Raw genomic sequence first — 25,078 nt, forward strand, 5'->3', positions numbered from 1 at the left:
ATTCAAAAGCAAGATACTATCTCTACTAGATACGACTCCTACGCGACAGTATTAGTGCAAAAAAAAATCTTGTCGTAACACTAAGATTGCTTGCAACAGGAAATTCATATCAATATTTAAATTTCATTACTTTAATATGTCTGTCTCAATTCAGTAACGACTAAATTCAGTTAAATTTAATAAGCGATATAGTGTTACCACTTCTCTCTCTCTCTAAACTAACAGTGCCGATTCTTTTACCTACGTAAAAAAACGTAAATGTAAATTAATTAGTAAATACAAAAGAGTTATTGAGTTCAGCAGATGCATCAATACACATACACAGTAAATTAGAGTGTCCTGGTAACAGGATCATCCAGCCACCACAAGTGGCGAACAGCCATCGTCTCCCTCGACCATATTTTAGGGAAGGGAACGACCCGCTCCACGTCACCGCCAAAAGAACAAACAGTTTAAACGAGCATGACGAAGCCTGTCACGAGAACTCAACCAAATAACAAAAAGAATGCTCATGTTGTAATTATATAATTAAAAGGTGTAGTTACTATGTAAAACTTCTGTACTATTCCTATTTATTCTGTGGTTTAGTACCGACAGCATATTCGTTACTGTATTGAATAGCATAACATGGCTTATTTTTCGTTTTTGTCTAAATTAATAATGTAAATTACTATTTAATCGGAAAAATGATTCATATAGTTAGTTTCGATTAAGATAAGGGGCCTATATAATCAAGTTACAAATTAATAGCCTGCCCATGTCATTAAAACTATAAACAAAATATTTTAAAGAATTAATGCAACTTTTCTGTTTTTGCAGACCATACCTGGGTGACGTCACAGGTGAGAGGTGAGATGTAGTTATTTATTTATTATGTCTACAAATTTAGTATTTATATTTATTGACAAGCCGTTCCAATAATTATATTCAACGGGAAAACATTACATGAATTTGTATATTTTTGTTTAACAGTGTCATTGAACCGGTGCCACAGAGCAAAAGTAACAAAGAGCCGATTCATTGACGTTAAATCGCAAAAAGATAAAAACAATGACTGCCTGTCAAACAAAGAGTTGCATATTCATGGTCTCATTTGAATATATACGGCGTGGAAGATGTTTCATTAATAAGTTATGCCAGGGCAACGAACAATCGACCACAAAATTCAAATATAAGCCTGGTAACCCCGCAAAGTTTCTTGAAAACCACACTGGTCGACGAGGAATGTTAGGTACACATGAAGATGCTACGAGGGCGCTTAAGTTTGTGGCGATGTAGTCCGGTCAATTAAGACCAAAAAATGAGAGTGAAGTTACAAAAAGTCCCAACAAGCTGAAAATCAGTGAAATTCTTCAAAACATAATTATAAACAATGTTTAAAAGTTCCCCATCATTCCCGTATATGGAAAAAAAAATTCAAGGTCAAAGGTCGAAAAAATTCGTTTTTCAGCAAAACGGTAAGTTCTATCATAAAAGTACCTCAGACAAAAATTGTAGATCATAAAATCATCTATAAAAAATGTATCAATACTTTTTTTCTTACGAGCCACCGTTTCTGTGATATAACGATTCAAAAAGTTATAACATTGAGTTTAAACATTGCTTATAATTATGTTTTGAACAATTTCACTGATTTTCAGCTTGTTGGGACTTTATGTAACTTCGAATGTCTAAATTGACCGGACTAATGTTGGAATGCCCGCGATAATTGCGGTATACGACAAAGAATAAAGTCACATCTCTACGCAATTTCTTACTTGCTTGAACGGATGCAGGTGGCTTAGTTTATACTAAGTTAATTGTAACTACTGCAGAAATAAATTTCTCCAAAGTGCATGCGATAATAATAATAATAATATTGACACACTTTTTACAAAAATTATCTTGCCCCAAGTTAAGCATATATAGCCTGTGTTATGGGTTACAAGACAATGATATATTTAATACAATATACTTACTAAAACATACATAAATTCATATAAACATACATAAATACATTTAAACATCCATGACTCGGAAACAAACATCCATATTCATCATATAAATGCTTGCACCTACCGGGATTCGAACCCGGGACCTCTAGCTTAGTAGGTAGGATCGCTAACCACTCGGCAATACAGGTCGTCAAAGGCATACAGGTAGGCAAAGGTATAGCAATAAATACTGACATATTGATATATTATTTCATAAGTACGGGAGGTTAGCATCTGAAATGAGGAAATGTGTTTAACTCGATCCCTGCCGCAACCCTTACCTATAATAATATTGACACACTTTTTACACAAATTATCTTGCCATAAATTAGGCATATATAGCCTGTGTTACGGGTTGCAAGACAACGATATATTTAAAATAATATACTTACTTAAACATACATAAAAACATTTAAACATCCGTGACTCGGAAACAAACATCCATTTCATCATATAAATGCTTGCACCTACCGTTATTCGAAACCGAATCTATAACTACAATTTTACTGTTGTATGTGAGCCGAGGTGTACCCAATCAAGAAATTAATCAAGTAATTATGGATACACGTTTGTGAAAACTTTGATGGCTTATTGTAATTATCGAAATTAAGGTTAACACTATGCAAAATGTATAGCTGTTTGTTTTCAAATAAAAAAAATCCGTTCATAACGGACCTCTACTCGACAAAAGGAATATTCCTACCAAATTTCAACTCTCTACGCCTTATGGTTCCAGATATTTTGATGAGTCAATACATAGGTGGAAATCTACTCCCCAAAGAAAACTTCACTTATAAAGCAGTCAATTGGAATAATAAGTATGATATGAGTTCACAACGTAGCTAGGAAATATACAAGTGGCTGTCAACAGTATATATAAAACATGTTTTTAAGCCGTTAATCCTGCACTGCGGCAAATTACGCAAATATGTTTATAATGATAAACTTAAGTCTCAATGTCGAACTTTAGAGGTCATTTACATGCCTACGTAATACGTCATGGAATGTAATTATAATAAATTTATATTAAATTCGATAATAATATGTCTCTTGCGATTATTAATGATTAATCCAATCAATAGTGATAGGTCTGTTCCAACCTCACCCGCCACGAGGGGTTACGGGTACGGGTCACCTGGTGTTAAGTGATCACCGCCGCCCATATTCTCTTGCAACACCAGAGGAATCACAGGAGCGTTGCCGGCCTTTAAGGAAGGGGTATGCGCTTTTTTTTAAGGGACCCATGTCGTATCGTCCCGGAAACACGGCACAAGGAAGTTCATTCCACAGTTTTGTAGTACGTGGAAGAAAGTTCCTCGAAAACCGCACTGTGGAGGAACGCCACACATCCAGATGGTGGGGATGATATCCACGCCATAGCGTGGTGTAGCTCCCCTTCTATAAAAAAAATAATAAACTCCATTGGCACAACCGTTCACACATGCCCGAATGATATGTGAGTCTTTTCATTTTAATAAAATCAATCACTTTTTTCATGGATCAGCTGGACAAAAGAGCGTAAATCATCATCGTCACTAGCCGGAAGACGTCCACTGCTAAACAAAGCCCAAAGATTTTCACGACGATCGGTCCTGCTCTGCCCACAACGTATTCCGGCGATCTTGACCAGATTGTCGGTCCATCTTGTGGGGGGCCTACCTACACTGCGTCTTACGGTACGGCCCCAACGGCCATCTGTCCATCGAACTATGTGCCCTGCCCCTTCTGCCTGCCACTTCAGTTTTGCTATCATTTAAGCTATGTCGGTGATTTTGATTCTCCTGCGGATCTCCTCATTTCTGAATCGATCTCGCAGGGAAACTCATAGCCCTCTCCATTGCCCTCTGAGCGACCATGAGCTTTCTCATAAGGCCCATAGTTAGCGACCACGTCTGCGTACTGTAAGTCATCAATGGTTGAAAACCTTCGTCTTCAGACACTGCGGTATTTGGGACGAGTGGATTTTACGATAGATGTATCACTCTAGTAATTGGTTATTAGCCAGGGTTAGGAACGGTTTCACGGTCTTCATCTATTCCGTCACTTTCTCACACCTAGGTTATTATGTAAGGATAGTTATTTCACTCTCACACAGGGTTCGACGATTAAGCTAGTATACTAAGTTATTGGTAACGACTGTCTCATGAACTGACCTGCATAAATACCATTGCACAGGCTTTTCGATATGTTTGACAGCTAATTTTCTGTGCCTATTTGAAGCGCCACTCGCGAGCGTCCAGAGAACTAATTTTTGACGTATAATACAAATGGCTGCGAAGGAACGTACAATACTCTGAAGTATTTTTGCATTTTAAATTAATTTCGTTCGTTTTCCGTGTTATTTATACTTCAAGAATCAACGTAATAAAGTACACAATTGTTTTTTGTAAATCGATCGATGTTGGCTGAGGTTGTCTTCAATAGTTTTAGTACCGCATACTCTCGCTACATGGCCAACAGCGCCAAAATGGCGAATATCAAACAGGCACAAAAGCACTTTGACAGCCGCCTGTCCAGTGGTATATAGAAGTCAGCGATCTCACGCGTTGCTCATCCCCGCAAAACCACCCGCTACCCGCTGTCATCTTAGTACCCCGGCCCCGCCAGCGTCTGTCATCCCGTGCGACGGTCGCGCACCTAGTTGTCGCACAACGTAACTCACAAGGCTGCATCACAACAGCGATGTTAATTAAAATTATTATCAGACAGATAACGCGCGCATTATTAGATATAACGCGTTATCTTATCGGTCTTCTTTCGTGTTCATACCTTGTTTGAACACTACACTAGTTGAACCTCGCGCCTTTTGTCGCCGAAACTTTCAACAAAGTCATTCTCGATTTTTTTATGAAAATAAGGAACGAGACGAGCAGGACGTTCAGCTGGTGGTAATTGATACGCCCAGATCTTTACAATGCAGTGCTGCTCAGAATTCGTGAAAAAACCCAAAAATTCTGAAAATTCTGGCAGAAGATGCGGCAAGTAAGTTATGGGACAGTTAATCGTATGCATAGTGTTACTTTAAGGACGTGAAATTCGCATGTTGTGTGCTTTTCTCAGTGATTAGCTTACTTGATAGTTTATTTGAGGGTGGTGCAAGAGGGCCTTAATGTATTTTAGTTTCCTACTACTTATGCGCGCTCCACATTCGCGCACATATCTCAGGGAGGTTCAGAACTTCTTTATAATATAAATACCCACACTACCTCACGCTCGATGACAATGGCAGCTGAAGTAACTTCTTTTTTATGATACTAAGAGACGAGACGAGCAGGACGTTCAGCTGATTAATACGTAATTGATACGCCTTGCCCATTACAATGAAGTGCCGTTCAGTATTCTTGACAAACCCCAAAGATTCTGAGCGGCACTACAATAGCGCTCGTAACATGAGACATAAGATGTCAAGTCTCATTTGACCAGTAATTTCACTAGCTACGGCGCACTTCTGACCGAAACACAATAATGCTTACACATGCTTACTTCTTCACGGCAGAAATAGGCGCCGTTGTGGTACCCATAATCTAGCCGGCTTCCTGTGCAAAGGAGCCTCCCACCGGTAGAATTGTTGGATTGAGTTTTGAAACGACTACTCCAAGACGATTTATTTATTTGCAGAGGGTAGCTATTTATCTACCTAGTCCTAATGAGTCCTAGTAACACCGCGTCCAGAATTGAACTATTGTGTTCACGACTCATACTATAGCTCGTCGTCAAGCCCTGCAGCCTTTACGAACCGCAGTAGCTTCTTGACGCGAGTATTACAAACACCATCTGTGAGCAGGGTATAGTCGCCAAGGATGGTGTTACGCTTATGCACTAGTTAGCCGCACCATTTGACCAGTGTGAGGCTCCTTTGCACAGGAAGCCGGCTAGACTATGGGTACCACAACGGCGCCTATTTCTGCCGTCAAACAGTAAGCATGTGTAAGCATTATTGTGTTTCGGTCTGAAGGGCGCCGTAGCTAGTGAAATTACTGGGCAAATTAGACTTAACATCTTATGTCTCAATGTTATGCACGCAATTATTGTAGTGATGCTTAGAATTTTCGGGTTTTTAGATAATCCTGAGCGGCACTGCATTGTAATGGGCAGGGTGTATCAATTACCATCAGCTGAACGTCCTGCACGTCTCGTCCCGTATTATCATACAAAAAATCTAGACAGGGACAACCGATATCAACAGGCCAGGTTGATTGCTTTAGTGTGCGTGACAAGCTACGTCTTATATTGCGATTTGTATGTCACTTTGGGTTAGTGTGCGTACATTGCTCTAAATAGAGGTTAACAATCAACCTCACATTTTTCGACGTTTTCACAGTCAATCTAGACGTTTATTTTATTACTAGCTGACCCGTCAAACGTTGTTTTACCATATAAATTATTTTTAGAGTTAAACCGTTTCTTGTTTGGACCAACATTACTTTATATTTCGAAAATAAAAGATTTTGTCTAAAATAAACGTAGCCTAAGTTACTCCTTATTACATCAGCGATCATCAATAAAAGTTCCTTCAAAATCGGTCCAGCCATTTCAGAGATTAGCCGGAACAGACAGACAAAAATTTTAAAAAGATGTTATTTTGGTGTATCACCGTATATAATTTTAATTGACAAGGGAGGACAACTCTTGCAATATCATACAAAATAGGCAACATTCACCAAATATAAATGTTACTGCTATAGATAATCATAATATAAAGCTCATAAATATTGTTCACCAGAATATACAAGGTATCTCAAGTAAGGAATTAGAAATTGAATTGTTTTTGAGCTGCTGTAATATAGATATATTATGTATTACAGAACATTGGCGTAAGAGTCATCAGCTCCAGTTTAGTTTTAGAGAACATAAAGTAGTCAGTTCGTTTTGTAGAAGTAGGGCAATACATGGAGGTTCCCTAATTATTATTAATAATAGATTAAAATGTAAAAATAGAAGAGATATTGTTAATCTCTCTATAGAACAACTAATTGAGATAGCTTGTATAGAACTAGAGCAATTTATTATTGTAAGTGTATACCGCCCCCCCACTGCATCATATGAACAATTCCAACATAGAATGGAGGAGGTACTATCAAAATTTAGCAAAACTAGCAAGTCAATTATAGTGTGTGGAGATTTTAATATAAACTTGCTTGAACCTTCGGCCAATTGTACTAGCCTTAAAAATTTATTTCAAAGTTTTAATTTGTTCAATGTATTTTGGGAACCTACTAGAATCACTTCTACAACAGCAACCTGTTTAGATAATATTTTTACAGATGTTACTATTACGAGTAAACTCATAATTAATAATCTTCAGTCCGACCATCAAAAACCGGTTATTTCAATATTACAAACAGACACTCAAATTTTATTTATATGTATGTATGTATAGATGAACAGAACAACGGTCTGTTTGTCATGTCAGCTACTTGTAACATATCTAATATATAAAATTCTCATGTCGCGGTGTTTGTAGTTAAACTCTTTCGACACGGCTTGACCGATTCTCATGAAATTTTGAGTGCATATTGGGTAGGTCTGAGAATCGGACAACATTTATTTTTCATCCTCCTAAACGTTAAGGGTGGTCCACGCCACATTTTTTTTGACATTTTTTTTAAATTTGTTTGATTATGAGTCAGCATTAAAAAATACATACAACTTCAAATTTTCACCCATCAACGATCAACAGTTACTTTTATATCGCGATTTTAATATCGGCAATACAACGTTTGCTGGGTCAGCTAGTTATCTATAATAACAATCGCCCAACAAAATATATAATGAGTCAAGACCGCCTTATAATCATTCCATGGTGCAAAATGGATAATTAATTAATTAATAATATTGCAAAGCGCGTACGCCTTCCTTAAAGGCCGGCAACGCTCCTGTGGTGCTGCAAGAGAATGTTGGCGGCGGTGATCACTTAACACCAAGTTTTCTGTCTCGTTTGTCCTCCTTTTCCATAAAAATAAATAAAATAGGTTGAACCGTTGACTCTCACCACGGAGCCCCCCGGTTCGATTCTCGCCCGCCTACATGGCGTAATGCTACTAATGTGTTTTCGATTTTCTAATTCAAATGTACGTTTTTTAGACAACGCTCCTGTAATTCCTCTGGTGTGTACACGTGCCCTAATTTTGTTTATCCGCCTCTTCTATTAAAAAAAATATTTTGATACAAGTTTTCTGAACGATATGCAAAGGCTTGGGTGGAAGAAAGAATTATTAAGATAAAAATTTAAACAAATAAACATATCAACTGTTGCTTCTCAATATATTCTTGATAATGTAATGTATGTTCATAGGCACATTAGTGTATTTGTTAGAAACTGTCATAACCATAATGTTAAAACCAGGTACAGACATAAACTTATAATGCCTACTACTCGACTTCAGTCGACTCGACTAAGTCGAGTTAGTAAGTCTTTTGTGGGGAGATGTATATGCTTTTACAATAAGATCCCAGAAAATGTACAAAACAGATGTGTTTCGAAATTCAAAAGAATTGCTAATAGACTATAACATAAATGTGGTAAAGGTTACTATTACATAAATGACTTTCTTAATGATACCACTAATTGGGTATTGAGCCACCGCCGTCAAGCTATTTAAATTATGTATTTTATTGCAAGACATTTAACTTAAAAAAAAATAGAAACCCAATGAGTTTCTTGCACCCGTTCTTCTCAGGTCTGAGGCGTAATTTTTTCAATGGGTGGTAGTTTTCGACTTTCAATAAGTTAATAATTCTTAATAAATAAAATACTGTTTGAATTCGTCAATATTATTTCATAACATCAAGAATTATTTCGTAAAATATGCTCCCTATTGTTATAATGAAATTGTTTCACAGCAGAACTGTCAAAACGTGTCAATAAATTCTCTCACAGAAAATATGTCCATAGAAAACATATAAACATCTATATATATAAATAAAATTGGAGTGTCTGTTTGTAATATTGAAATAACCGTTTCTTACTACATGTATATGAATATATATGTATACGGTACATACACCAAAATAAATTATTTACAATTTTTGTCTGTCTGTCTATTTGTTCCGGCTAATCTCTGAAATGGCTGGACCGATTTTTGACGGGACTTTTATTGGCAGGTAGCTGATGTAATAAGGAGTAACTTAGGCTACGTTTATTTTAGAAAAATAATGTAATGTTGCAATGTCCAAGAAACGGACTAACTCTAAAAATAATTTATATGGCAAACGTTTGCCCCGGCAAACTCAGCTAGCAGAAAATATGTCTATACAAAACATATAAATATTGGAAATAAAAATAATTATTAATCCTAAATCGAAACAAAAACTATCCTATCCCTAAAAGTTGGACTAAACTGCACTCTATGAAGTATAATCCATATTTAAATCCGTTCATTAGTTTAGCAGTTCACTGGAAACAAAATCAGGACACTGGATTTTTATATATATAAAGACATAGATTAAATAAACACACACAAAAACACTTCTGTTAATGACGGAACGGCGAACGTGCGTATTGTTCGGACGCGCTCGTTAGACTGATATCGCCGCTTCCTTCTCTAGATTAAGCGACGCTGATAAAAGTGTTTACATATATTGATGTATTTACATGAACTATTGATACCATACGCATACATTAACAGAATGTTCTTAAGGCCGCTATCCCAAGAAATTGTATTGCTGTCATCTCTGGTCTGGCGCACCCCAGTATCAACTCGATCCATGTAACCGCGTGGAACACAGAGCAGCTCGAATTGTCTCGGACCCAGTGCTCTGTGAACGGCTGGATCACTTGGCGTTGCGTAGAGACGTCGCTTCATTGTGTGTCTTCTACCGCATTTATCACGGGGAGTGTTCCGAAGAGCTGTTTAACCTGATTCCTGCCGCCGAATTCCACCTTCGCACGACACGCCACAAGTTAGGTTATCATCCTCACCATCTGGATGTGTGGTGGTCCTCCACAGTGCGGTATTCAAGGAGCTTTCTTCCACGTACTACAAAGCTGTGGAATGAACTTCCTTGTGCGGTGTTTCCGGGACGATACGACATGGGTACTTTCAAAAAAAGCGCGTAAACCTTCCTTAAAGGCGGGCAACGCTCCCGTGATTCCTTTGGTGTTGCAAGAGATTGAGGACGGCGGTGATCACTTAACAACAGGTGACCCTACGCTGTTTTGTCCTCCTATTCCATAAAAAAAAATTTAATATAAATTGTCATTTTTGTGTACGATAGCGCAATAAATGAATATTGTATTTAACCACATAAATGCTACTACTGTATATTAGTAAATAAAGCAATTCGTGCGAAATTATTCCCTAACCATTCCAAAATATTCAAAAATGCACAACGATAATGTTCAAGTTTTCACTTCGGCCGGCACTCACGGAGTGCAACCCGTATTTTTATTTATTCATTTCTCGTACCTACGCTCGCCTCGCTTCGACTTACAATAAACCGGTCAGTTAGGGTTTAAAAAAACCACTACTGTAACGTTTAAACTCTACGAAATAATATATACAAAAACCGGTTTTCACCGGTAATAGCCGTTTGTTTGAAAACCGGTTTATAGCATTGTAACCGCCGTTCCCAATATTCAGTCAATCTCTTACTTGAGATATAAATCGTAACTATCGTTAACTTTTCTGTACCAATAAACTTATCGACGGTAAGTCACCTTATCCGTGTCACGCTGTCTGTCAATAGGAGGACGTATAGCTTACCAGCGATAGAAGTTTGTATGGAAATTGCAATTCATGCGTCCCAATATAAGACGATATGATGAATGACTTATCGGGTATATTGGGTCAGCTTTAGATTGTTGACAGCTAATTACTTACAGTAGAAGGTAGTAATTTATCTCTATCTGTAGATAGTACATTGGTAACGGCCGTTAGTCTCTTAAAATTTTAGTTTCGTTATCACCGATATGTTTTATCATCGTCATGGCTGACGAATGTGTCATTAAAGGTCAGTGAACCGTGTCGACTTACACCGCGATACTTAAACATTACGTCACTCGAATTCCATGCGGTCTCCATGAAATTTAAAACGAGCGTACAGGTCACCTGCTGTTAAGCGATCACCGCCGCCTCAGATGAATCACAAGAGCATTGCCGGCCTTTAAGGAAGGTGTACGCGCTTTTTTTGAAGGTACCCATGTCGTATCGTCCCGGAAACACCGCACAAGGAAGCTCATTCCACAGCTTTGTAGTACGAGGGAGAAAGCTCCTTGAAAACCGCACTGTGGAGGACCGCCACACATTCAGATGGTGGGGATGATATCCTAACATGTGGCGTGTCGTGCGAAGGTGGAATTCGGCGGCAGGGATCAGGTTAAACAGCTCTTCGGAACACTCCCCGTGATAAATGCGGTAGAAGACACACAATGAAGCGAACATTAAAAAGTTTATCTCTCAAAAATATAAACTTTGATCCATGATAAACTGTAAAAATACTTCACGGTGGAGAGATTCGATCCCTCGGCCTCGCGGTGTTTCGGCATCGCGATCACAATGCTTCATCCACTGGTCCAATGACCGTATGATCATTAAGTTGAAAAAGCCGAATTATAATATAAATCTTTCATCCATAACTTAAACGACTGTCTTACGAACTTTCGATCAGGCCACGTGTCCTGACGCGAGTTTAACATTTTATACCCATCCCAAGAAAAGTGCTAAATTCCGCTAAAGAAGTATTCACTTCAAGACTGTTAAACAAATATTACTACAGTTGAAACTGAATGCCTGTACAATGTAAAAACCGTTGTCAACCGGTTTATTAAACAAAAGCGTTATATCTAAAAACCGGTTAATTTCGGTTAACAGAAGAACAAAACCGAATGAAACTTTTCGATGTACTTATTCAAAAAGCAGTTGTAAAAATTGAAATTTGAGTGTTTTTTAAATTCAATTTCTTCACTTACTATTCCTGGAAGAAACCCATTCTCTTTTGCCAATATTTTTGGTTGATTGAAGCGGATGTAGCAATTCAATATTAATGTATAGCTAATCTAGCAAATAATACAACACACATTAAAAACAATGTCTAAATAAAACGCCGATATGTCTGAAGTCTGGCTGTATACAGTTATATTATATAGTGTACATTATCTTGGATCATGTTGAAAAAGCATATACATCGCCCAACAAGTCTTACTGACTCGACTTTTTTTTTAATGAAAATACGGGACGAGACGAGCAGGACGTTCAGCTGATGGTAATTGATACACTCTGCCCATTACAATGCAGTGCCGCTCCGGATTCTTGAAAAGCCCAAAAATTCTGAGCGTCACTACAATTGCGCTCGTCACCGTGAGACATAAGATGTTAAGTCCCATTTGCGCAGTAATTTCACTAGCTACGGCGCCCTTCATACCGAAACACAGTGCTTCATTGCAGATATAGGCGCCGTTGTGGTACCCATAATCTAGCCGGCATTCTGTGATAAGGAGCCTCTCACTGGTAAAAGCCGAGTAGTTAGTATAATAAGTTTATGTTTGTTCCTGTTGTTAACATTATGATTATGACAGTTTCTAGCAAATTCACTTATGTAAATGTTATTAATTGAAATGGTGAGTAGAAGCCGAGTCTGGCGAAATGCACGTAATTAAGGCGCGTGTAAGTGCTTGTTCACGTAGAAACCCGAGGGCGCGATGACAAGTGCGGACGCGGTGGACATGGCGAACTCACATTGGCCGCCAGGCGTTTGCGCGAGTCTCAAAGAGGACGTAAATATTACGTAACAAGAGGCGGTACTGCCTAAGTAAAAATTGAAATTTAGTTTAGTATAAAATGTGCAGTGATTTGACATAAGTTTGAAATAGTAATAACAATATAATAAGGTAATTTTGAAAGCGAACAGTTTTCTTCGAACGTAGTGTATTTCGGCAATCTCTTTTTTCTCTCGTCTTTACAAGATTATAGCCAGCATCTGTCAATCTATCAATGACTGCACGTTTCATACAATCAAGTGAATTGCTTTTTTCTTAGAGAGTATCGCTAGGCTGTCGAGTCGGACGTGTTGTCACGAGATTTAAAACACTGTAACACTGTACGTCGACGATCGTTTATTCAAGTTTGAATACTTCTTTTGGCGCGTTAGGAAAAAACTATTAGAGTGAATTTTACGAGGCGCGCGCACACCGTCACGCAAATTCGACACCCGGACGTTAGCTGGTCAACTAGAGTAACTTTGACATTTAAGTATGTTTGTTGCATCGTTTTACATATTATATTGTAATTTAAATGATTTGTAAATCGATGGAAATGTAAATCTTGATATAAAAGAGTGGCAATGAGTTTCTTGCTACTTCTTTTCATTAGCTCAAACGAAGTAGCGGTAGATTCAATAAGATAAATATTTTTTTGACATTCATAAGTGTCATTTCCGTGACCTACGTGAATAAAGTGATTTTGATTTTTATCATACTTCAGCTACCAAGCCTCTTATAACGAATATGTCTACTGAACCACAGCCAATGGACGAGAATATAATAAAGTTCAATATGTTCAAGTTGTAAAATAGACAATAAAACAGGTTTTTTTTATTGAATAGGAGGACAAACGAGCTATATATATATAAATAGGGTCACCTGGTGTTAAGTGATCACCGCCGCCCACATTCTCACATCACAAGAGCGTTGCCGGCCTTTAGGGAAGGTGTACGCGCTTTTTTTGAAGGTACCCATGTAGTATCGTCCCGGAAACACCGCACAAGTAAGCTCATTCCACAGCTTCGTAGTACGACGAAGAGAGCTCCTTGAAAACCGCACTGTGGAGGACCACCACACATCCAGATGGTGGGGATGATATACTAACTTGTGGCGTGTCGTGCTAAGGTGGAGGAATTCTAATTTGGATTGGATAAAATGGATTTCGAATTGTAAAAAATAATTTATTATACTTAAAATAGAGATTATTTAACGAAATTATACGGTATTATAATATTTTTATTGTTTGTATTTAATATAATATATCTTAATTACTTCCTTTCGAAATTAATTAAAAAGCACGAGCAATAATTTTTAATGGAATGAATTTTTTCTTTTGTAACGTTATAAATTTTTGGTTTCTTCGTCCATTATTAGGATAGGCAAAGGGTTCAAGCTAGTAAGGCCGTTTTCATTATTTAATAATTAATTGTCAAAGCCATCGCAAGATTTTTATAATATCGTTCTTTCTACAAACGTAGAATAGAACGAGGAATAAATAATTTTTAGAATTTTTGCTTTGTTAGGCCAAAGAAGTTTAACTTCTTGAGGGCGTGCTTTCATTTCAAGTGACAATTAATACTTGATTGAGAGTGAATCGCGCGCTCCGCCGATATTTCGATGTGAGCACACACAAGAAAAAAAAAGGTCACTGCTTGTGGCGGCGACATGGGACGGGTCGTTGCCTTTCCTAAAATATGCTCGATGGCTGGCTGGCCCTACTTGGTTGTGGCAAGATGATCCTATTTCAGATTCTTAAAAGTTATATATTATTTATAATCTATCGAATACATAAAATTCTCCTGTCATGGTGTTAAACATTGAACTCCTCCGAAACGGCTTGACCGATTCTTATGAAATTTTGAGTGCATATTGGGTAACATCTATTTTTCATCCCCCTAAATATTAAGGGTGGTCCACACGATTATTTTTTTATTTTTTTTACTTTTTTTTTAAATTTGTTTGATTATGAGTCAGCATTATTCAAATTTTCACCCATCTACTATCAACAGTTACTTTTGTAACGCGATTTTAATATCGGCAATACAACGTTTGCTGGGTCAGCTAGTAACTTATAGAATGCTCGCAGGATACCTTTATTTATTTACGGTGTGTGTGGATGATGCAGCTACTGTACTCAGTAACTTTTGTTTTATATTATGTTACATTTACTTTTTTGACTTACTCGTGTAAGGCATTGACTATTTGACGTTTGAGTGTGTTTGTTGCATCACTTTACATAATATATTGTAATTGAAATGATTTGTAAATCGATGAAAATGTAAATCTTGATTTAAAAGAGTGGAAATGAGTTTCTTGCTGCTTCTTTTCATTAGCTCAACCCTTTAAGTAGCGGTTAATTCAACGAGATTTTTTTGGCATTCATAAGTATAATTTCTGTTACCTACATTAATAAAGAGATTTTGATTTGATTTGAAACTTTCGCCGCACGTTTTTTACGTACACTTGCTTGATATTTCATTACCGCGCCCGCGAGTCAACGTGAACAAACACTTAATTCGCGCGTAAATTTCGCGGCGAATTCGCCCGCTCCAAACGGTTCAACTATCGTTACCGGTTGCTACGATTTTCCCCGCGACATAGACGCTCTCGTGAGTGATTCGCTCGTCGCGCCGCTCCGTCTGCACCGCTTCGAAGTTAGCGGAGGGTAGTTTGCGATAATCGATGAGAGAATACTTTTCCTTATGGTACGGGGGCGTCCTAAAATCACCGATATTCCAACATATTACGGCTGGTTCACATTAGGTCGGACCGATAGTTTTAACGTTGCTTATTGGTTGTCCTATTTTCACTATTTCTCAAGTGGTTGGTGTGTATGTAGTGTGAACTATGATAAGACCTGGTCGGAGCTGTCACAGGACCGCGATAAATGGATTAAAACAAAGAAGGCCTTTGCCCAGTGGGGTAATAAAAAATAAAAATATTCTACAGCTGCAGCATTAACCCCCGGCTTGTCTCGTGCGGATCAAATCATTTCACAGGTCATTTTATTTCTTGTTCTTCTGGTAATAGCTACACTTCGCGATTTCAAAGTATATTTTCATTTACTTAAAATGAAATGCAATAAAAGAAAGAAGTTCGGCAAGTAAGTTAAAAACTGACCTACCTACTATCTACATCGTCAGAAGAAGTCGAAGTGTCCTCCCGAAACTGCTCAATAGATGGCGCTGTTTTGGTGATGACGATATTTTCGGGCGTCTTGCATAGAACCTCGGTGTTCTCGAACAAGACCCTATCATTGGACCTACTTTCGTTTTCCGAGTCGGTCTTCGAACCCGATTCACGTAACTGGCTAATCCGTTGCTTCGAAGCAATCTTTCGCATCGAAGGCGTCGAAGAACGTCGTTTCATCGTCTCGATCGCTTCGGATCTGTCGGCCTCGATCTTGTCTTTGCAGCTCTTCGGCAATCGCGACATTTCTAGAAACTTCAGTATCGGCGAGCGACGTATTAGATAGTCGATATTCATCGGACTCGCGGTCAGGCTTCGGCATTGAGGTTTCAATTCGTTACGGACCTTAAGGTTTTCATTGGACGACGATTTTTTGGTGTAACTTGATACAGACATGATCGGCGTGGATAGAGGTGTGTCTAGCTTGGCTACTTAGCGTTACGGGTGAGGGTAGGAGGAGAAAATATGTAAATTAATATTACTTACTCAAGTTAAAAGGTCAATAGTAGACTTTTGTCACGGGTGTGGTTAAAAATATCCTTATAGTCTTTAAAATACTATTTTCATAATAAAAGAAAAGTCAATTAATAAACAAACAAGACGCCTTAAATTAAAAATACTAAGTTTAATTTAAAAAAATAATAATTAGCCTTATCCATATTATATATCCATATTAAGTGTTGCATCCATACTTACGGCATGCACGTATTTTTAATATAACGACTTCTCATTGGCTTTTCAGGTCAAAGTTATAAAGGTGGCTAAAGATAATAATAAGATACTTTTATGGCGGTGAAGCCTTTGGATCACTTGATCACCGCCACCCATAAACAATTGCAGTACCAAAGAAGGCTTTGGGGTTAAATTTTAAATGTTTTCTCTCATTAATCGAAAATTATGTAGGTAGTTGATTTATGAACTAATGTTTAGTCTTTTCTGATTATGGCAACCTTTTATTAAAACCCCCAAACAACAATTTAATAAGCTCGTTGAACTGATTACAGTTACATAACTGTTCCATGTTTTTGTTACACAATTATATTTGTCTACCAAAATATGAAACAAAGTAAGCTTAAATAAAAATGTCAGTAAGGTCTTTATTGTTACTTATTGCTAGTTATAACAATATGTATAACTGAAATGGATTATTATTACATCATCTATATAAAACGCCTTATCCACACTAAACTAACTTGATATAAATGTATATGTAATATTATGTATAAATAAATAAATAAAAATACCTCGTCCATATTGAATGTGATAATATTTATATCAAATACTTACCGAGTTCATTGAAGTGGATTCATATGACATCATCCATATAAAACGACTTATCCACACTAAACTTACTTCTTATAAAAATACCATATCCATATTGAATGTGATAATATTTATATCAAGAGTACTTACCGTGTTCATTGAAGTGTTTCTCGAGCTCCTCGTGTGATATATTAGACTGCGAAGTTGGCGCATCTGTTTCTACCGTATACTCGGGTCGCGAGCGGGAACATCTACGATGGTAGTATATGGTATTATATCAGAAAGCAGATTAATCATTCATCAACATTTCGCACAAAAGCAAGAACTACGCTCGGGAAAGTCTTTTTGTATTAATGCGGCAACGGGCAGAAAGTGTGTCTTTTATTGCCTACAAATATGTGGCGGTAAGTTGTAAAGAAATCCGATGCTTTCAAATCAAATCAAAATCACTTTATTCATGTAGGTCATGGAAATGACAATTATGGATGTTAAATTTTTCTTTTCTTTTTACATTTACCACCACATCGGAAACGGTTGAGCATTACTGAGATAAAGTGGAGAGAAATTCATTGTCACTCTTAAATCAACATTTACAGCCTCGTATTTTTACAAATCATTTCAAATACAATATATGTCAAAAACTCAAAGCCTTGCACGAGAAAGTAAATGTAACATAATACGTAAAAACAAGAATTATTGAGTACAGTAGATGCATCAATCCACACACACCGTAAATAAATAAAAGTATTTTGCGAGCATTTTATTTGCGATTGTTAAAAAATATAATAACTTTAATTTTAAAAACATGAACTAGAGTTTCTGGTAACAGGATCATTCTGCAACCACAATTAGTAAGCGTCTTGCTAGAATATTCGATATTTTGACAATTAATTAGTTTTATAAAAAGATCGTCAAAAAAGCCTAAAATTGCTGTCTGCGTAAACATAGTAAATTGATAAGTAAAAACATCAATAAAAAAACCGATCGGATATTCACGGTCTCTTAAGGCCGTGGACTGAGCCAATGGCCTTGAGAAATCGAGCGGAGCTAGGTTACTTCTAAACCTAACTCCCATGTTTATGTGGTCGTCCGGCTGCGTACCTGCGGCTAGCATGATGCTAATATAACCTGATCCACATTGAAATTAATGACTTATTTCGCGTGCGAACGCCGGGGCCGCCAGGCCGGCTATATAACTGTTTGTTTATTATTAAACTCACTAGAGTCAATAACTTCCTTACTTTTAGTTTTTAATATTGTTTTGTATAACTTGCAATGAGGAGAGTTTCATATGTGATTGTAAATTACTGTGTACAAATAAAGAAATATTGAATTTGAATTTTTAACTTCTCTCGCACAAGATCGCCGTAGTTTTAATTGAGAATTAGAAGCATTTTAAATTTATTACTAACATAATACAATTTTCTTTACAAAACTAACAAAACTATGTCATGTTTTTTATTTATTTATTTATTTAATACATATTATATAACTATATTTTGTAAATCATTTACATCACTACCACGTGCTTTGGAGGCCCGGTAGCTTGTAGCACAGGTATTCATTACCTATTTCAAGCACTGGTCTCTCACAATTTATACAATGCTTAAATATAGAGTATATAGTTTTTATTGTGAGAGAAAATAAATATATTTTGAATTTGAATTTGATGAAACGCTGGATTACATTCCCCTTAAAAAACAATAGATATTATTTATTTTTTTATACAAATCTAATTAATTAATCTACTTCTAGTAACGATTATTGTTATTTTTGGAATCGGTGTCAGCCAAGGTAGGTTTGAACTACATACATAGTTATAGGTGAGATGTGCTTGAGTCGAAGAATTATCAAAATTGGTTCACCCAGTCCAAAGTTTTGAGGTAACAAACATACCGACGAATTGAGAACCTCCTCCTTTTTTTGAAGTCGGTTAAAAAACTCTTTAACAATACTGAATTTATTCGAAATTAGAAATTTATCTATGCATGTATGGGTTTATGTTCGTGTATAAAACTCACCTTAGCATGGCATTTGTACATTTGAGAGCCAACTCGAGTCCGTCAAGCCAGCAGTGTCCGGCGGCCTGCGAGGGCGCACGGAATATAAGGTGTGCTGTCGGCAACGGTTGTACTACCGCACCTGGGTCGCATACATCAAAGATAATTCAAATTTTAGTGCGGAAATTTATTCCTTTCCGCACTTCTAGTGCTTTTTATTTAATTGAACGTAATTCCAGAAAAACGTTCCAAACCACAATCATGTCAAAATTGAGTTAAGAGCATAAAAACTGGTCACATGATTCATATTAAGGGATTGACAAAATATGGCAGCCATAACTTAGTAGCCCAACCCACATGTATGGAATACACTAATATTTAGAAAACTTTAAACACGAATTCCTTAAAATGTGATGTTTGTGGCTTGGAACGTTTTTCAGGAACTACGTCCAATTGGTGTTTTTTAATTTTATTTTTTTTGATATATTTTTAAACAATTCGTTATGTTTTTAAATATTGGGGTTGAGCAGGTTATCAACTGTAAAGTAGATCCTGTAGATGAAGCCACCACCTGAGAGTTAAACAATGCAAGATTTTATCAACGGTACGTCACTCGGTTTGCCCAGTTGGAAAGAGCGCTCGCACGGAACGTGAGAGGTAGCGGGTTCGAGTCCCGCATCGTTCATAAAATTTTGTTTTCAGTTTTATTTATGTTAATATATTTTCACAAAAATTAGACTTCTCTATGTATTATTAGCGCACCGTAAGTTATTATTTTCCGCACTTATGCTTTATGTTTAATTAAATTGGTGTGATTTAACTTTTTTAATACATTTGCTCATAAAGAAGACTTTTTCATGTATGTTTTGCACGCCGTAAGTAATTAATTTGCGTACTAGTGCGATTTGTTTAATTCAATTGGTGTTTTTTAACATTTTTAATACATTTACTCAAAAAGGAGACTTTTCTATGTATGTTGAGCACGCCGTAAGTTATTATTTTCCGCACTAGAGCTTTTTGTTTCAATGTTTTTCAAATTTCTTAATACAATCGCTCAAATAGTAGACCTATTACAGGTCTCTCTATAAAAACAACAAAATTCAAATAATGAATATTCGACTTAACTTACTTTAACATAAGTTTAGTTTAAAAACATAAGAACCATACTATGCGTATGAATGTTCGTCTGTTTTTGTGTTTATATGTTTGTGTGGGTGTTGTCTGTGTTTGATCGTTTTAAGCTGCCTTAGTAACATTTTTCGTATCTACTGTATTCATTAATATTTAAATAATTTCTTTTATAAATACCACTAAAAGAGTAAAGATGTTACCTATAGTCTCGTTGTGAGGTCCCCTGGGTGCCCAGATGCTCTGTTCCAGCGGGTGGTACAGCTTGAAACAAAAGCCGTCCTTCTTGCTGGGACGCTCGATCACCTGGCACGAGGTGAGCAAAACGGTGCCCACCCAGTGACTACGCTGCAGACGTCCAGACAACAACAATTACATCACTTACTCAAAACACTCACGAGTTTTATGAGATATACACTGTGTTGACACAGATATGAATTAGTAATGCCGAGACACCGCTAAAAATCAAAATCAAAATCAAAACCCCTTATAATAAATGCTACAGTAAAAAGAACATTTCATATTAAATGGTTTCAAAAAGTTTGATAACCCCTGACTAATTTATTGTATCAGTAAACGCCTTACGCCCTAAAACCGGTCTGGTAATGGAGTTAGCTAGTCAGCCGGCGCGGGCGGCTCAAACGAAAAAGGTGGGGCATCTCATCTCGCACCGAAATATTTTCAAAAATCTTGATAGGCCCTGACTAATTTATTCTATCAGTAAACTAAGGTCATCGCCCTGAACTCGGTCCAATGGAGTTAGCTAGTCAGCCGGCGCGAGCGGCTCAAACGAAAAAGGTGGGGCATCTCGTCTCGCACCTTGACCTTGACCATTGAACCATGCCGCCAATCACGTAAATTACAATTATTGCTTTACAAATTTACAAATAACACTCACTCAGTTACGCGGAAGCGAAATCGCATGTGCAAATTTTGCGCACTTTTGTTATAGTGTTAGTTTTTGTGCGTCGTGTACTCGAATGGAGAGTATTTTAACATGCTCATGTGTCTAGGCCGGAACAATTTGAACTACGCCGCAGCTTGTAGGGATTACGAACAAAGTTAATCCCTTGACACTTGCGCTCAAATTGGAGTTGTCGTCTCAAAATGCTTACCAGCGTTTGCACATGCCACAGTATACTACGGGCAGCATCCAAGTATTTTTTTTGTAAAAAACGGGTTCCGTTTTTACCTTTTGAGTTACGGATCCCTAAAAATAAATATATATCTAGGACTTACTTTCGCTTTAGGAGTCTTGTACAGCAACAAAAGCCCAGGCTTCAGCACACACCACAGTTTTGTCCATGATTTCAACGAGCCCCGAACCTGAAGGAGAGACGAGTCATCATCAGATAAAACTATAGACTAACAGCCGTTCCCAATATTCAAACTATATCTTACTTGAGATGAAAATCGTAACTATCGTTGACTTTTCTGTCCCAATAAGCTTATCAACAGTAGCTCACCTTATCCGTACACGCTGTCTGCCAATGGGAGGACGTATATCTTACCAGCGATAGAAGTTTTTATGGAAATTGCAATTCACGCGTCCCAATATAAGGCGATAAGAATGACTTATCGGGTATATTGGGACAGCTTCAGATTATTGACAGCAGCAATTACTGACAGTCGAAGGTAGTAATTTATCTCTATCTGTAGATAGTATATTGGGAACGGCCGTTATAATATACTAGCGAATATACAACCTGAAAGGCCGATAAAGTTTTTTGTTTGTGTAAAAGTTTGTCAATAAAAAAAAAACTATACGCACCTTTAGCCAATCAGCCAACACGACAACTGAAGGGTCTTCGATGGAGTGTAACAGAGCTGTAGCAGCGCGCTTCTTCTCCTTCCTGTAGTGCTGCCGCTGTGCTTTATAGCTCTCCTTCCGGGAGAGAGCGGTGTTGGTGTTACGGGAGCCGACAGCAGTCTCCGATGACTGAGGATAAGATCCATAAATACATTCTACTAGCCGTTCCTGCCCGCTTCGCTGGGCGAATTTTAAAAGGAAATAAACTAATGAAGGAACTTTGGAATTCGAAAAATAAGTAGCCATAAACCATCTTGGATAAATTTCGCATCGAATGGTCACATTTTTATGCTTGAAACAATTAAAGGATTCATGGATATTGCTTGGTTCTTGTGTGGTTCTGCGCAGGCCACATTATATTGTATAATATTATATTAAGTAGGCTAAGTTGTTTGACGACCCCTATAGCCCAGTGGTTAGTGATCCTGCCTACCGAGCTAGAGGTCCGGGGTTCGAATCCCGGTAGGTGCAAACATTTATATGATGAATATGAATGTTTGTTACCGAGTCATGGATGTTTATAAGTATTTATGTATGTTTAAGTAAGTATATTGTATTTAATATATTGCTGTCTTGTACCCATAGTACAGGCTTTGCCTAGTTTAGGGCAAGATAATTTGTGTAAAAGTGTGTCAACATTTATTTATTATTTTATTTTGTTATATGATTTCATAAATTGGCTAGCAGTTTCTTGTCAGTTCTTCTCTCCATGTCAAAGCCCCTTTACGAACTGATGTAGCTTCATAACGCTTACCAAGTGTTGTTCCAATATGTTATGTTATTGTCACTCCCTATGGTAAATAAATATATTTATATTCTATTAGCTGGCCCGACAGACGTTTTTCTGTAGATAACAGAAAAAAATACTGTTTTATGGAAATTTGCCAATAATATTTCAAAACATCAAGTATTATTTCGTAAAAAATGCTCCCTGTTGTTATAATGAAATTGTTTCACACCAGAACTGTCAAACCGTACTTCAAAAATTTCTCTCATAAAAAATATGTCCATACAAAACAAATATTGGATATAAAAATAATTGTGGGTCCCAAATCGAAATAAAAACTATCCTATCTCTCAAGTTGGACTAAACCGCACTCCATGAAATTATCCCCATTAAAATCCGTTCATTAGTTTAAGAGTCCATCGCGGACAAACAACGTGACACGTAATTTATATATATTCAAGACAAGATTATATTCTTTAATAATTAGAGATTTTTTGTTAGTATTTTTGAACGCGCCCATTTCTTAAACAAACATTTATAAAGGTTTGGAACAGCTATAAAGAACATAGCATTGAATTTGTAATTGAATGCCTGATAAAAACTTAAATAGATATTTTATTACTTAAAAATAATCTTTAAAACAACAACGAAATATTATTTAAATCATTGAGATTTTTATTGAAATCATTTATAATTATTTGAATACACAAAATATTATTATAATAATATTCGAAATTTTGACATTGACAATTATACAAAAATAGAGACTTATTAACTCTTCCTAACTAATCTTATACAAAATCTTTCGCATATTTTAATATTTCTTCAGAACTATGAATTATACTTGATAATTAAAAATATGTAAATTTAAAGAAACAAAAAATAATTAAAAAAATAATATTCGCCGCCCCCGGGTGGGCTTGAACCACCAACCTTTCGGTTAACAGCCGAACGCGCTAACCAATTGCGCCACGGAGGCCATGGATGACAGTGTGAAATTACGCATGATTTTGCACGATACATCTACTACACATGACGTCGATGACGTCACATAGTCTCTTTGATACGGTGTGCAAAAAAAGCATCATCATCAGCCGGAAGACGTCCACTGCTGGACAAAGGCCTCCCCCAAAGATCTCCACGACGATCGGTCTTGCGCTGCCCTCATCCAACGTATTCCGGCGATCTTAACCAGATCGTTGGTCCATCTTGTGGGGACCAGCACTGCGTCTTCCGGTACGTGGTCGCCATTCGAGGACTTTACTGCCCCAATGGCCATCTGTCCGTCGAACTATGTGCCCTGCCCACTGCCACTTCAGTTTCGCAATCATTTGGACTTTGGTTCTCCTACGGATCTCCTCATTTCTGATTCGATTTCGCAGGGAAACTCCGAGCATAGTCAATGAGCTTCCTCATAAGGCCCATATTTAGCGACCATGTCTGCATACCGCAAGTCATCACTGGCAACACACACTGGTTTGAAAACTTTAGTCTTCAGACACTGTGGTATTTGGGACGAGAAGATTTTACGGAGCATCCCGAATGCTGCCCATCCGAGTGAGATTCGACGAGTGACCTCTTTCGCGAAAACGAGCATTGATGGAAAGTTGTTATGTTGTGATGCTGTTTATTATTATTTAGAGACCCCGCAAACTGCAGACTTTCGATCGGCCGATAGTTTGGTTGAGTTCGGCTTTTAAGTGCGCACTCTCATATCCCACAAACACCTGTTCTCGTACACGAGACTGATAAATTTATCATTATCCATGGTGGAAACCAAATCACTCGAAATTCGCAGACGCAGGTCGTGCGGAAAAATCAAACTCGTTTGAACGCTCGAGTGGTTCTGACGACGTCGTGCATGTTCTGACGCGTTCGTCGTTGCCAGTGTAAACACTGTCATCAGATACCAGGCGTTTGTTTCTTCTGACGAATCCGTCAGAACTGGTCAGAACAAATTATCGTCAGAACTCGCATCCATAGTAACCCTAACCTAAGTCATAACAATGATTATATATTCACTCGTACGTGGCTATGGCGTTATAACGCATTTTTCTACAATTAACGTGAAGCCCCCTCCCGTACCTCTTTCCCCCCCTCGCGGTCGTCCTGCTACGTCAGTACGGTTTGCACATTCATCACCGTTAGGTACATGTCGTGATATTTTCATGCTATCACTCCTTTTCATTGTTATGTTTTGACTATTGTTGTTAATAATTCTGTAGTTTCTGTTGTTCTGTGTCGCTATATAGTACTTTTTGTACCCAACCCAGATTCTTTCATTGATTT

The 25,078-nt window shown here is 37.4% G+C and overlaps 1 protein-coding gene and 1 non-coding gene across 2 annotated transcripts in view; both read right to left on the bottom strand.

Moving 5' to 3' along the window:
* Positions 1–16,183, bottom strand: part of LOC126973458 (oxysterol-binding protein-related protein 8) — a 52,147-nt gene extending 35,964 nt beyond the window's left edge. Inside the window, exons 1-2 of the mRNA XM_050820751.1 lie at positions 16,032–16,183; positions 15,245–15,390 (exon numbers count right to left, since the gene is read on the bottom strand). Of these exons, the coding sequence (XP_050676708.1) occupies positions 15,245–15,390; positions 16,032–16,183 (298 nt within the window). The remainder of the gene's footprint in view (positions 1–15,244; positions 15,391–16,031) is intronic.
* Positions 16,184–23,694: 7,511 nt separating this feature from the next.
* Trnan-guu (transfer RNA asparagine (anticodon GUU)) lies at positions 23,695–23,768 on the bottom strand. Its single transcript has one exon. It is a non-coding gene; the product is annotated as a tRNA-Asn (tRNA).
* Positions 23,769–25,078: the final 1,310 nt, after the last annotated feature.

Source organism: Leptidea sinapis, chromosome 2, assembly GCF_905404315.1.
Source record: "Leptidea sinapis chromosome 2, ilLepSina1.1, whole genome shotgun sequence".
In the NCBI taxonomy this organism is placed as follows: Eukaryota; Metazoa; Arthropoda; class Insecta; order Lepidoptera; family Pieridae; genus Leptidea; species Leptidea sinapis.